The sequence below is a fragment of the Thalassophryne amazonica genome, chromosome 12 (genome assembly GCF_902500255.1).
Source record: "Thalassophryne amazonica chromosome 12, fThaAma1.1, whole genome shotgun sequence".
NCBI classification, from domain to species: domain Eukaryota; kingdom Metazoa; phylum Chordata; class Actinopteri; order Batrachoidiformes; family Batrachoididae; genus Thalassophryne; species Thalassophryne amazonica.
The window spans coordinates 82,263,445-82,278,562 of NC_047114.1; the positions used below are offsets into that span (position 1 = coordinate 82,263,445).

The following is a 15,118-nucleotide window of genomic DNA, read 5'->3' on the forward strand; positions in this document are numbered from 1 at the left end:
CACCATGTCTAGATGCCTAAATGTATCAAGTTGCTGCCATGTGATCAGCCGATTGGGCCATTTTTGTTAACAAGCAATTAACAGGTGTACCTAATAAAGTGGCTGGTAACTGCATATTTCTTAGTGTGAAGAGGTCGGCTGGTTTCACAACTTCATGGTTTAAATAAAAATCAGAACACTGCCATGTAAATTTTAGGAACAAAGTTTTTACTCGTCAAAAAATAAGTGGGCTTTTTCAATAACAACAACAAAAATCATAACTAAGCTGTGTCGAAGAATAACAAGATCAGAAGTTGAAATGGTTCCATTCACTGGACAGTTACCATTTATTATACACTGTGTATTTAAACAGGAAACGTCCCACAAGGGAAGGGATAGATTTAATCAAAATATGCTGGGAGTGATTCCCAAAAGGGAGGCTAAACAAACCACACAGCAGCCTCGCTTGAGCAATTGCAGAATCTACCTACCAAGTCTGCCAAGTTTAGTGCAAATCAGAGTGAAAACAACCATTTTGTCTTTGACCACAATGACTGACATTTTTCAAAAAGTAGAAACCTTTAAGGGCAACTGTGTTGACCATCAATCACACATCGAGTGTGGTGGAAATCTGGGGACAAAAGTCTGATATCAACCAAACACTGCTCAAATTAAAGCATGATTCCTACAGATGGGAAAAATTTAATGAGGAAGAAGAGATTTGTTGTCAACTGGCTTCAGTATTAATGTCCAAAATAGTGGGAATACTTGCTAACCATACCACATGCTCTCATTTTCTAAAATTCCTCTCTTACAAACTGCACAAACTGATTGCTACATACGGTTTACAGTCTATGATTAAAAATAGTACTGCATGCTATAAGAATATTTCTGTTGTATAATCATCTATTTACTGGGTAGTGGCCTTGATACGTGATAACTAGCTCAATAGCATGTAGCTAAGCTAAATGCAATATCTCTACATGCCAGCACCAGCAGTCATTATATTTGCCAACCGTGTAATGTAATCGATCTTTGTAAAATTCTGCCATAACATCTCCAAAAACAAATCTCATTCATTTGCAGTCAGTTGAAAGATGATAGTTGATAGTACAACACCTCCATGTTATAGGGCACCAGAGTCTCTTATGAACCCTACGTGATATTGCGGGATTTGACCACTTATGGGGACAGCCACTCTGGTGTACTGTTTTAGTTTTGGCAGCAATCACCAAAACAGTCATGAAAAGTGCAGTTTTTTTCGGTTCCCAGTGGAGAAGAGAAGACGAGGTGAATGGGAGACGTAGTGCAGGTCAGTGTTAGCCTACACAGCTAACCAGAGTAGCTACGTTCTCTCGCCTACACAACCACCCCGATACGTTTGAGCTCCGGGTCATAAACAAACTGCAACACATCCAGTTTCCACCGCATTGTCACTTTTTCTTTGTATTTTCACTTTGTGTGTTGTGTGGGCCGCTGAAGAGGAGGTACTGCTGGCCCACCACCACCAGATGGCACCCTGCTTGAAGTGCGGGCTTCAAGCACGAGAGGGCGTCATAGCAACCGGGAGTGACAGTTGTCACTCGTCATCAGCACCAGCTGTCACTCATCCACATCACCACCACCATAAAGGCCGGACTGCAACTCCACCTCCCCGCCGAGAAATCTTCTACCATACAGGTACTTCTCTGCTGAACCTTAATTCGAGCATTAGTCTGATCTCTTTTGCAGCCGTTTTCCTGGGACGGATACCCTGTCTGCTGAGTTGGCGTTTGGTGTGGACTGCGACGGCTTCGCCTCCCACCCCACCCAGATAAGTGGTTATCTCGGGAGCTGCACAAGTGGGTGATTCGGAGGTGGAGGTTCTCCCTCCTAACTGTATACAGTCTGTGGGATTACTGAGTGTGCGAACTCACACTCATCCAAGAACTGTTTCTGTTCTCTGCCAGCAGTACCGGGTCTGACTGCTGAAGACAGTGGCCACCTGGGGCGCAGGGCTTGGCGGCTCCGGTGTTCTTCAGCTCCGTTGGTGGTGGAAGCTGTGTGGGACCCGGCTCTTCTCACACCGGATGTCTCCTATCGTCGAGCCTGCCACACGTCACCTTGTGTCAGATTGATATTCCGCATATTTGTATTTGTCTGTACTACGTTGTGCACCTTCACAACATTAAATTGTTACTTTTTGGCTATTCCATTGTCCCTTCATTAACGCCCCCTGTTGTGGGTCCGTGTCACGACACCTTCACAACATTGTGTGTAATTTGCCCAAAATCTCAGCGAAAATGCCGTGTTACCATCCCTGGAAGTAGAGAAATTACGTCATATGCGTCATATTTTAACCCTTTAGTCCCCACCCTCAAACAAGACTGGGGTGCCCTACTGCTAACTGGCTAGCTGGCTTGATGCATACTAACTAGCTAGCTATCATTGCAATGGAAATTAGCTAGCTATGTCATAAATGATCCAGCTCTTTGTCCATAAGTGCAAAGGACACAAGTATAAGCTGATTTTTGGCTGGCAGCCCATCTTATTTTCACCAAAAGTTAATTTCTCATATGAATAAACAATTGAGACCTACACACTTGAGCAGTTTTTGTCGCCATGTAATGCACAATGTGAGAATTTCAGGGCTTGTGGTACATTTCCTACTTGAAACTCAAAATTCAGGAAAAGGGACATTTGTAAGTGTCAGAAATGCATATTTTTTGTTGTTGTTGCTATTGCTGCTGTTGTTTGAGTTTTGTCCTTCCAATATCAAAATATAAAAATTACAATTTTGAGTTTTACAGTTCTTGAGTTTCAACATACAAAAGCTTGTCATGACGTACAAAAGGACATAATTTCTCCTGACAAGTACAAATTACTGTTGTGAAAAAAACTATCATTTGCAGAAAGACAATATTAGATAGAACAAATAAGATAAAACAAGATCAACTTTATTTATCCCGAAGGATATGTCGTGTTAATATACACTCACTGGCCACTTTATTAGGTACACCTTGCTAGTGATGGGTTGGACCCCCTTTTGCATTCAGAATTGCCTTAATTCTTCATGGCATAGTTTGAACAAGGTGTTGGTTCATATTGACATGACGGCATCACACAGTCACCCATTCAACCAGTCTGCCCATTTTCCTCTGACATCAACCAGGCATTTTCATCCACACAAGCCGTAAAGCATGTCACTGTACTCGTATGTACACTCAACAAAAATCTAAACGCAACACTTTTGGTTTTGCTCCCATTTTGTACGAGATGAACTCAAAGATCTAAAACTTTTTCCACATACATAATATCACCATTTCCCTCAAATATTGTTCACAAACCAGTCTAAATCTGTGATAGTGAGCACTTCTTTGCTGAGATAATCCATCCCACCTCACAGGTGTGCCATACCAAGATGCTGATTAGACACCATGATTAGTGCACAGGCGTGCCTTAGACTGCCCACAATAAAAGGCCACTCTGAAAGGTGCAGTTTTGTTTTATTGGGGGGGATACCAGTCAGTATCTGGTGTGATGACCATTTGCCTCATGCAGTGCAACACATCTTCTTCGCATAGAGTTAATCAGGTTGTCAGTTGTGACCTGTGGAATGTTGGTCCACTCCTCTTCAATGGCTGTGCGAAGAACTGGGACATTTTCAGCTTCCAAGAATTGTTTACAGATCCTTGCAACATGGGGCCCTGCATTATCCTGCTGCAACATGAGGTGATGTTCTTGGATGTATGGCACAACAATGGGCCTCAGGATCTCGTCACAGTATCTCTGTGCATTCAAAATGCCATCAATAAAGTGCACCTGTGTTCTTCGTCCATAACAGACGACTGCCCATACCATAACCCCACCGCCACCATGGGCCACTCGATCCACAACATTGACATCAGAAAACCGCTCACTCACACGACGCCACACACGCTGTCTGCCATCTGCCCTGGACAGTGTGAACCAGGATTCATCCGTGAAGAGGACACCTCTCCAACGTGCCAAACGCCAGCGAATGTGAGCATTTGCCCACTCAAGTCGGTTACGACGGAGTCAGGTCAAGACCCCGATGAGGATGACGAGCATGCAGATGAGCTTCCCTGAGACGGTTTCTGACAGTTTGTGCAGAAATTCTTTGGTTATACAAACCGATTGTTTCAGCAGCTGTCCGAGTGGCTGGTCTCAGACCATCTTGGAGGTGAACATGCTGGATGTGGAGGTCCTGGGCTGGTGTGGTTACACGTGGTCTGCGGTTGTGAGGCTGGTTGGATGTATTGCCAAATTCTCTGAAACACCTTTGGAGATGGCTTATGGTAGAGAAATGAACATTCAATACACGAGCAACAGCTCTGGTTGACATTCCTGCTGTCAGCATGCCAATTGCATGCTCCCTCAAATCTTGCAACATCTGTGGCATTGTGCTGTGTGATAAAACTGCACCTTTCAGAGTGATCTTTTATTGTGGGCAGTTTAAGGCACACCTAGGCACTAATCATGGTGTCTAATCAGCATCTTGATATGGCACACCTGTGAGGTGGGATGGATTATCTCAGCAAAGGAGAAGTGCTCACTATCACAGATTTAGACTGGTTTGTGAACAATATTTGAGTGAAATGGTGATATTGTGTATGTGGAAAAAGTTTTAGATCTTTGAGTTCATCTCATACAAAATGGGAGCAAAACCAAAGGTGTTGCGTTTATATTTTTGTTGAGTATATTTCACCAAATTAGATCGCATTTGAACGGCCACGTGTATTCAAACAATGACAACTCACTGACGACACTCCGAATCTTAGAGGTAGAAAGCGGCCACATGGTGCACACGGTCTCATAGGGTTCTCTCATCAGAAAGGCTCACCGGCAGAAATTTTCATATCTGTAGATGCCAGTATCAAACGTTTAAAGCTTTTATTGCCCGATACCAACTAAAAACACAATTGTTAGGGTACCAACAAAGCTTGTTTAATGGATTTCCGGGTGAGAAATGACGTTTCCTCAATTATCAACAAAATAGGTGTTTGGTTCAATGGTGTCAAGAGTGAAAACACCTCTCCCTTTGCTGAAGTCTATAAACCATTCCTCTAGAAACGGTTTGTTTCTACAGACAGCTATGTGCTCCAGAGCATCTTCAATACTCCTTATTCAATTGAATACTATGGCCTCGTAAATTGGCTAGCTGATCAAGCTAAGGTTAAGAATCTGGAATATTCAATCAAATCAAATCAATTTTATTATATAGCACCAAATCACAACAAACAGTTGCCCCAAGGTGCTTTATATTGTAAGGCAAAAGCCATACAATAATTACAGAAAAACCCCAACGGTCAAAACGACCCGTATGAGCAAGCACTTGGCAACAGTGGGAAGGAAAAAACTCCCTTTTAACAGGAAGAAACCTCCAGCAGAACCAGGCTCAGGGAGGGGCAGTCTTCTGCTGGGGCTGTTTGGGCTGAGGGGAGAGAATCAGGAAAAAGACATGCTGTGGAAGAGAGCAGAGATCAATCACTAATGATTAAATGCAGAGTGGTGCATACAGAGCAAAAAGAGGTGAATAAAAAGAAACACTCAGTGCATCATGGGAACCCCCCAGCAGTCTAAGTCTATAGCAGAATAACTAAGGGATGGTTCAGGGTCACCTGATCCAGCCCTAACTATAAGCTTTAGCAAAAAGGAAAGTTTTAAGCTTAATCTTAAAAGTAAAGAGGGTGTCTGTCTCCCTGATCCGAATTGGGAGCTGGTTCCACAGGAGAGGAGCCTGAAAGCTGAAGGCTCTGCCTCCCATTCTACTCCTACAAACCCTAGGAACTACAAGTAAGCCTGCAGTCTGAGAGCGAAGCGCTCTATTGGGGTGATATGGTACTATGAGGTCCCTAAGATAAGATGGGACCTGATTATTCAAAACCTTATAAGTAAGAAGAAGAATTTTAAATTCTATTCTAGAATTAACAGGAAGCCAATGAAGAGAGGCCAATATGGGTGAAATATGCTCTCTCCTTCTAGTCCCCGTCAGTACTCTAGCTGCAGCATTTTGAATTAACTGAAGGCTTTTCAGGGAACTTTTAGGACAACCTGATAATAATGAATTACAATAGTCCAGCCTAGAATAAATAAATGCATGAATTAGCTTTTCAGCATCACTCTGAGACAAGACCTTTCTAATTTTAGAGATATTGCGTAAATGCAAAAAAGCAGTCCTACATATTTGCTTAATATGCGTATTGAAGGACATATCCTGATCAAAAATGACTCCAAGATTTCTCACAGTATTACTGGAGGTCAGGGTAATGCCATCCAGAGTAAGGATCTGGTCAGACACCATGTTTCTAAGATTTGTGGGACCAAGTACAATAACTTCAGTTTTATCTGAATTTAAAAGCAGGAAATTAGAGGTCATCCATCTCTTTATGTCTGAAAGACATTCCTGCAGTTTAATTAATTGGTGTGTGTCCTCTGGCTTCATGGATAGATAAAGCTGGGTATCATCTGCGTAACAATGAAAATTTAAGCAATGCTTTCTAATAATACTGCCTAAGGGAAGCATATATAAAGTGAATAAAATCGGTCCTAGCACAGAACCTTGTGGAACTCCATAATTAACCTTAGTCCGGGAAGAAGACTCCCCATTTACATGAACAAATTGTAATGTATTAGATAAATATGATTCAAACCACTGCAGCGCAGTGCCTTTAATACCTATGGCATGCTCTAATCTCTGTAATAAAATTTTATGGTCAACAGTATCAAAAGCTGCACTGAGGTCTAACAGGATGAGCACAGAGATGAGTCCACTGTCTGAGGCCATAAGAAGATCATTTGTAACCTTCACTAATGTTGTTTCTGTACTATGATGAATTCTAAAACCTGACTGAAACTCTTCAAATAGACCATAACTCTGCAGATGATCAGTTAGCTGTTTTACAACTGCCCTTTCAAGAATTTTTGAGAGAAAAGGAAGGTTGGAGATTGGCCTATAATTAGCTAAGATAGCTGGTCAAGTGATGGCTTTTTAAGTAATGGTTTAATTACTGCCACCTTAAAAGCCTGTGGTACATAGCCAACTAATAAAGATAGATTGATCATATTTAAGATCAAAGCATTAATTAATGGGAGGGCTTCCTTGAGCAGCCTGGTAGGAATGGGGTCCAATAGACATGTTGATGGTTTGGAGGAAGTGACTAATGAAAATAACTCAGACAGAACAATCGGAGAGAAAGAGTCTAACCAAAAACCAGCATTACTGAAAGCAGCCGAACATAAAGATATGTCTTTGGGATGGTTATGAATAATTTTTTCTCTAATAGTTAAAATTTTATTTGCAAAGAAAGTCATGAAGTCATTACTAGTTAAAGTTAAAGGAATACTCAGCTCAGTAGAGCTCTGACTCTTTGTCAGCCTGGCTACAGTGCTGAAAAGAAACCTGTGGTTGTTCTTATTTTCTTTAATTAGTGATGAATAGTAAGATGTCCTAGCTTTACGGAGGGCTTTTTTTATAGAGCAACAGACTCTTTTTCCCAGGCTAAATGAAGATCTTCTAAATTAGTGAGACGCCATTTCCTCTCCAGCTTACGGGTTATCTGCTTTAAGCTGCAAGTTTGTGGGTTATACCACGGAGTCAGGCACTTCTGATTAAGGCTCTCTTTTTCAGAGGAGCTACAGCATCCAAAGTTGTGCTCAATGAGGATGTAAAGCTATTGACGAGATAATCTATCTCACTCACAGAGTTTAGGTAGCTACTCTGCACTGTGTTGGTATATGGCATTGAAAAACATAACAAAGAAGGAATCATATCCTTAAACCTAGTTACAGCGCTTTCAGAAAGACTTCTACTGTAATGAAACTTATTCCCCACTGCTGGGTAGTCCATTAAAGTAAATGTAAATGTTATTAAGAAATGATCAGACAAAAAGGGGTTTTCATGGAATACTGTTAAGTCTTCCATTTCTATGCCATATGTCAGAACAAGATCTAAAGTGTGGTTAAAGTGGTTAAAGTCATTTACATTTTGAGCGAAGCCAACTGAGTTTAATAATAGATTAAATGCAGTGTTGAGGCTGTCATTCTCAGCATCTATGTGGATGCTAAAATCACCCACTATAATTATCTTATCTGGGCTAAGCACTACGTCAGACAAAGGTCTGAAAAATCACAAAGAAACTCATAGTAATGACCAGGTGGACGATAGATAATAACAAATAAAACTGGTTTTTGAGACTTTCAATTTGGATGGACAAGACTAAGAGTCAAGCTTTCAAATGAATTAAAGCTCTGTCTGGATCTTTGATGAATTAATAAGCTGGAGTGGAAGATTGCTGCTAATCCTCCTCCTCGACCGTGCTTTGAGCATTCTGACAGTTAGTGTGACTCGGGGGCAGTGATGCCGGTACGCATTAACTTAGTAACGCGTTACTCTAATCTGACCACTTTTTTTAGTAACGAGTAATCTAACGCGTTAATCTTTCCAAATCAGTAATCAGATTAAAGTTACTTCTCCATGTCACTGTGCGTTACTATTATTTTTCATTGTGGGTCAACAGCAGCATTAAACTTGGTCTGTGGGCAGGAGGTCGGGGTTCGACTGAACTGCACACTTTCAGTGAGCTGTGAGCTTTTCATCCACGGTTTTTTGCAGCTGCTCGACTCGTCCTCACCTCTTAAAGCGCGGTGATCAGCACACCTGTACTGAGCTTTACAAAGACATTTTTATACTTTTTCCCCTCCTTTATTTAGAATTCTGAGCTGAGCCGCTCCGTATCGTCTCGTTAAAAACAGCTGATCCTCCGCGACGCGTCAACAACTAACACTATTTTCCACTCAAATGCACCTAAACTCTTTCTGAGGACCACATGATGTGAAAATGCAATAAAACTTTCTTACCTATAAATCTGGTCCTGTTTCTGCATAAATAAATGTTATCCATTCTTTGTGCAGAAACGCCAAAGCAGGGGCGAATCCAGATGGAATGGGGGCATGGGGCAAGGATGTGCCCCCCTTCCCCACAACACCCCTAGATTAAAGGTCCAGTTTTGAAGCCGTTTTTTACTACAACTACTAATATTGCTTAAAATAATAATAATTTCGACAAGTAAAATGTTTAGAGAGAATTTAAATGTTAGAAAAATGTTAGAATTTAATAGTTACATTTATAAACAATGTAGGTTTGAAATTGCAAGTTTTACTGTTACAGTGCTGTCAACAGTTAAATATGAGGTCAAGAAAGAGGTCTTTATTTACTTTTTAGAAAACAAGTATTTATTTTCATTGAAGTCAAGAAAGGGTGACTATAAAGTGAGTTTTGGCAAAACAGGTATCATTGTCATGTTGACGTGGGTTGTTGTCGGCAGCTGGGGAAAGTAACTAAAAAAGTAACTAGTAATCTAACTTAGTTACTTTTACAATTGAGTAATCAGTAAAGTAACTAAGTTACTTTTTCAAGGAGTAATCAGTAATCAGTAATTGGATTACTTTTGCAAGTAACTGTGGCAACACTGCTCGGGGGTGTTGACTCATTTAAAACTAACATATTCATCCTGCTGTAACCAGGTTTCTGTAAGGCAGAATAAATCAATATGTTGATCAATTATTATATCATTTACTAACAGGGACTTAGAAGAGAGAGACCTAATATTTAATAAACCATATTTAACTGTTTTAGTCTGTGGTGCAGTTGAAGGTGCTATATTATTTTTTTCTTTTTGAATTTTTATGCTTAAATAGATTTTTACTGGTTATTGGTGGTCTGGGAGCAGGCACCGTCTCTACGGGGATGGGGTATTGGGGGGATGGCAGGGGGAGAGAAGCTGCAGAGAGGTGTGTAAGACTACAACTCTGCTTCCTGGTCCCAACCCTGGATAGTCACAATTTGGAGGGTTTAATAAAATTGGCCAGATTTCTAGAGATGAGAGCTGCTCCATCCAAAGTGGGATGGATGCCGTCTCTCCTAAAAAGACCAGGTTTCCCCAGAAGCTCTGCCAATTATCTATGAAGCCCACCTCATTTTTTGGACACCACTCAGACAGACAGCAATTCAAGGAGAACATGCGGCTAAACATGTCACTCCCGGTCCGATTGGGGAGGGGCCCAGAGAAAACTTACACACAAGGACTGTTTAGGTGTAAAATTAAAAAACACGCTGAGTTTAGACTTGAAACTCTGCCATAAACCCCATTTTGTACCTGTACTTATCCAGGGAATATATGCAGAGTAAACAAATGTTATTCTATTGGATCAATGAAATTTGAGTGGGGGAGGGATGTACCTTGCTCAAAGGTACATCTCTGCAGTGGAAATGTGTGTCCAAATGCAAGAGGAATTTTGGATTTGGGATATGAAAATCTTAATTATTTACATTACTTTTTAAAAAATAATGATGCATGTCTTCAAACCCATCAGTATTTCCACCATAAGCAAAATGGCAAACAGACTCTTGCTCTCGCAATCTCTCTCTCTCTTGCTCGCTTTCTCTCTCTCAAGAAACTCCCTGTTTTCTGAGGATGTGGAACATTTCCTCCAATCTGAGCAGAACGATACAGCAGTGACGGTAAGTCTGCTTTCGTAACTGTGGACTAGAGTTTCACTTTTCATATATGGGTCAAAAATAGTCTCTAAAATATTTTGTAAAGATGTGAAATGTGTAAATTCAGACACATTCCTATTTTTTGTGCCTTGTGTGTACAATCAGCAGCAGAATGTCAATTTGATCTGTGATTGGTAACAGACCTCTCATTTTATCTTGTTTTTAAAGAATATTTTGAGTGTTACATCATTGGTGTGTCATAAATGTGTTCTTACCCACTTTCAGACGGTTGCTGAAGGAACAGAATAGTGTTGTTTATAATGGAGATAAAAGGAAAAACAAAATTTTGTAAGCAAAAATAGAGTCTACCTCTTAGTTATAATGGGAAAAAGTATTTACTCATGTAGCTTTGGGTATTTATTTGAAGCTTGCAAGGGCATGTAGGCTCTGTCATGCTTCAGTTGTTATAATTTTGGGGTGTTGATAATTCTTTCAGTTGCCAGAGGCATCGTCACATAATTACAGAGTACATGTAAATCATGGGCAGATGTAAACAATGAGCACTAATTGGTACAATATGAGTGAGCAGATGAGGCTAAGAAAAATAAATAATAAAGCAAATACAGTGCATCTGGAAAGTATTCACAGTGCTTCACTTTTTCCACATTTTGTTGTGTTGCAGCTTTATTCTAAAATGGAGTACATTTGTTTTTCCCTCAAGATTCTACTCACAACACCCAATAATGACAACATGAAAAAAGTTTTTGTTTTTAAATATTTGCAATGTTTTGCTAATTTATTAAAAATAAAAAACTAATAAATCTCATGTACATAAGTATTCACACCCTTTGCTCAATGCTTTGTTGATGCACCTTTGAGAGCAATTACAGCCTCAAGTCAAGTAGTTTTGTCCATTCTTCTTTGCAGTAACTCTTAAGCTCCATCAGGTTGGATGGGGAGTGTTTGTGCACAGCCATTTTCAGATCTCTCCAGAGATGTTCAATCAGATTCAGGTCTGGGTTCTGACTGGGCCACTCTAGGACATTCATAGAGTTGTCCTGAAGCCACTCCTTTGATATCTTGGTGCTCAGGGTCATTGTCCTGCTGAAAGATGAACCATCACCCCAGTCTGAGGTCAAGAGCGCTCTGAAAAAGGGTTTTAATCCAGGCTGTCTCTGCACATTGCTGCATTCATCCTTCTGTCAATCCTGACTAGTCTCCCAGTTCCTGCCACTGAAAAACATCCCCACAGCATGATGCTGCCACCACCATGCTTCACTGTAGGGATGGTGCCTGGTTTCCTCCAAAACGATGCCTGGCATTCACACCAAAGAGTTCAATCTTTGTCTCATCAGACCATAGAACTTTGTCATGGTCTGAGAGTCCTTCAGGTACCTTGTTGGCAAACTCCAGGTGGGCTGCCATGTGCCTTTTACTGAGGAGTGGCTTCTGTCTGGCCACTCTACCATACAGGCCTGATTGCTGGATTGCTGCAGAGAAAAAGTGAAGTGCTGGGAATACTTTCTCTTCCCAGGCATCTCTTAACCTCAAAGGGTAAGGACCCAGAGACAGGGAAGTTTGACACTTTCACCTCAAATACATTTCTGACGACTGAATCCCGAAAGTCACTGCAAGCATGGATGCAGGTCTTGATCCATAATGATCCCAAACCCAGACAATCCAGCTCCTCCTTCAACTTTTCAAGTGCTGCAATCAAGGCACCCATTGATTCCCCAAAGATTACAGGATCATTCACAAAGTCAGTATCAATAAACCTTTTCTCATAAATGCACACAGGCTTGCGTCCCCAGCCGTGATGTCCAGATCCACAGCTCCCCACAGCTGCTCCTGTCTGCGGCCACACCTCCTGTCAGTTCAGCACACGTGTCACTGTGTCTGTTTGCAAAGCCACATTAGTGGGGAACTTAGACAAATTTCACATCCAGCTTGACAGTGATTGTCTGCAGACTGTTTTCATGATGATAGCGCAAATGGCCACACATTTTCTAAGTGCCACGCGAGCGGTGTTAGATGTTTGTGTAATTCACCTGGAATTTGGTCGAAACCTGCCGCGAGAGGGTTCGATGGGTTCGCACAGTGCTCACCCTGTCTTTCAGCTGCTGGTGTGCATAAATAGTTGTAGCAACAGGTGTATGAGGCAGCTCCAATTTTACACGTTTTGCATACGATTCCTGCTTCATGCGCACTTTATGCGTATATCGACCAAATTCGCACTATGCCTGAAGGGGTCCTAACCTAATGTCTTTTATTTTCTTCTCAAAGTAACCCAAGAAATCTTGTGCTGTAAAAGGAGAGCAACTTACAGGTGGTTGTTCACCTGGGTTAATTTGCGAAATATGTTCTCCAGACAATCCTGGAATCTAATTATTTTATCTAATGCACAGATGATACTACTGGTGTGCGTATCCAGTGTCTACCTTGTGTTTGTGTTAAATGATGTTAAAATATATAGACAGACAGATGCAATTAAGATGAGATAATATCTTGCATATTATATACTATATGATACGTGATCCACATACTATATTTTCCTCCTTCACAGCTTTGCATTATTACAATGGACATCCTTGAAGAGGAAGACTATTATTACCATGACAACATCAGTCTAAACTACAGCTATGAGGACTATTCTTCCTTGTGTGTAAAGAGTGACATCCGCACTTTCGCAGGTGTGTTTCTGCCCATCATATACACAGTATGTCTGGTGATTGGCGTGGCAGGTAACACCTTAGTGGTGGCTGTGTACGCCTACTACAAACACCTAAAAACCATGACCGATGTTTTCCTGATCCACCTGGCCGTGGCCGACCTTCTCCTGCTTTTCACACTGCCGTTCTGGGCTTCTGATGCTGCAAGGGGCTGGGAGCTGGGCAAAGGCCTCTGCAAAGTTGTATCTGCCTGCTACACGGTCAACTTCACCTGCTGCATGCTGCTGCTGGCCTGTATCGGCTTGGATCGTTATGCGGCGGCATCCAGAATGCAGGACGGAGATGATGCATGGCAACTACAGAGGGTTTTCACCAGACAACACTGTGGGAAGATATGTTTGGTTGTGTGGGTAACAGCCTTCATCCTGGGCCTTCCTGATTTGATACTCTCTGAAGTAAGATTGACATCCAACAGGAGCATCTGTCTGGTCATCTACCCTCCATCTATGGCACGGGAAGGCAAAGCGTCCTTGGAGATAGCGGAGGTTCTGCTGGGATTTCTGTTTCCTCTCCAGGTTATGGTAATCTCTTACTGGAGCATGGGGAAAGCACTAAAAGGTCTTCCAGTCGAGAGCAGGGAGAGAAAGTGGAATGCTCTGCGGGTCCTACTGATAGTTGTAGGGGTGTTTGTAATCACTCAGCTGCCATATAACATACTGAAGGTCTACCGGGCTATGGACTCTGTTTACTCTTTAGTGACCCACTGTGGAACGAGTAAAGTTCTGGACCAGGCAGCTCAGGTAACTGAAAGCCTGGCTCTCACTCACTGCTGCCTCAACCCAATCCTTTACGCCTTTGCAGGGTCTTCATTCCGTCAGCACATCATGAAAATTGCCAAAAGGTTTGGTGAGAGGAGGAGGAGAAGAAGAACTGAAACTCGTCCAGAAGATGAAGGCATGGACATGTCATTTAACTCAAACAGCACATCCCAAGACACCAACACATTCTCAATATGAGTTATTAAGAACACCCAAGTAATTTCATACAATACACTGTAAATAATATTATATAACCGTTGAGTGGATCTTTGTCATTTGATTGGTGCTTTGTATGTCACATGACATGGATTATTCATCCCATTTGTGTTGCATTGCATTTAGAGTGCAGTTTGGTTCCATTTAGAGTGCAAATCTGATTCCATACATTTGGTACCATTGCACTCTGCACACACGCACACACACACGCGCGCGCACACACACACACACAAGACAAATCCACTGCGCTGTCTGGAGGCTGTTAGCAGGAAGTTAGAATGAAAACCTGGACTAATTTCAGATGTGATTTCTTTTTCATTGCACTGAGGATATACACAGTCTTTTTTAATTTTTTGGTAGAACACACATGCACAAGCACCGAACAAGATGTGTGTGTGTGTGTGTGTGCGCGCGCGCATGGGGGACAATGACTCTACTGAGACGACGATTTGATTGAGCTAACTGACGCTGCTAATTCTTGTAACAAACACACAAAATCCACTCCACTGTAAGCCATCTGGATGCATGAAGAACTGTTCAGATGAAAAGCTGATGTGATTTTTGGCTGGACTGAGGAACTACACAAAGTCATTTTTGTGTGTGTTTATGGAAGTCCGAAGTCAGTGCACTGTATCACCAGACTACACGTCACAATTTGTACTTTAGCAGCAGTGGAACACCAAAATGTAAGTCCCTTTTCTGTTGTTTATAAATTAATAAAATATCAAATGACAAGGATCTATTTTAACCGTTATATAAAACAAATAATGAATGTTTTTACATCCTTTCAAATGGAACGAATATTTAATTCTGTGAAAGCTGGAACAAACCATTCAACTCGGCTTCGCCTTCTTGAATGGTATGTTCCAGCTTTCACCTCATGAAATAGTCATATCATTGAACTCATAAACATTCATTATTTGTAGAATAATAAATAA

At 41.4% G+C, this 15,118-nt stretch overlaps 1 protein-coding gene across 1 annotated transcript; it reads left to right on the top strand.

The window, feature by feature from the left end:
• Nucleotides 1-10,470: 10,470 nt before the first annotated feature.
• ackr4a (atypical chemokine receptor 4a) lies at nucleotides 10,471-14,318 on the top strand. The gene is made up of 2 exons (XM_034184060.1): nucleotides 10,471-10,501; nucleotides 13,041-14,318. The coding sequence occupies exon 2, from the start codon at nucleotides 13,056-13,058 to the stop codon at nucleotides 14,160-14,162; it is 1,107 nt and encodes a 368-aa protein (XP_034039951.1). The 5' UTR covers nucleotides 10,471-10,501; nucleotides 13,041-13,055; the 3' UTR covers nucleotides 14,163-14,318.
• Nucleotides 14,319-15,118: the final 800 nt, after the last annotated feature.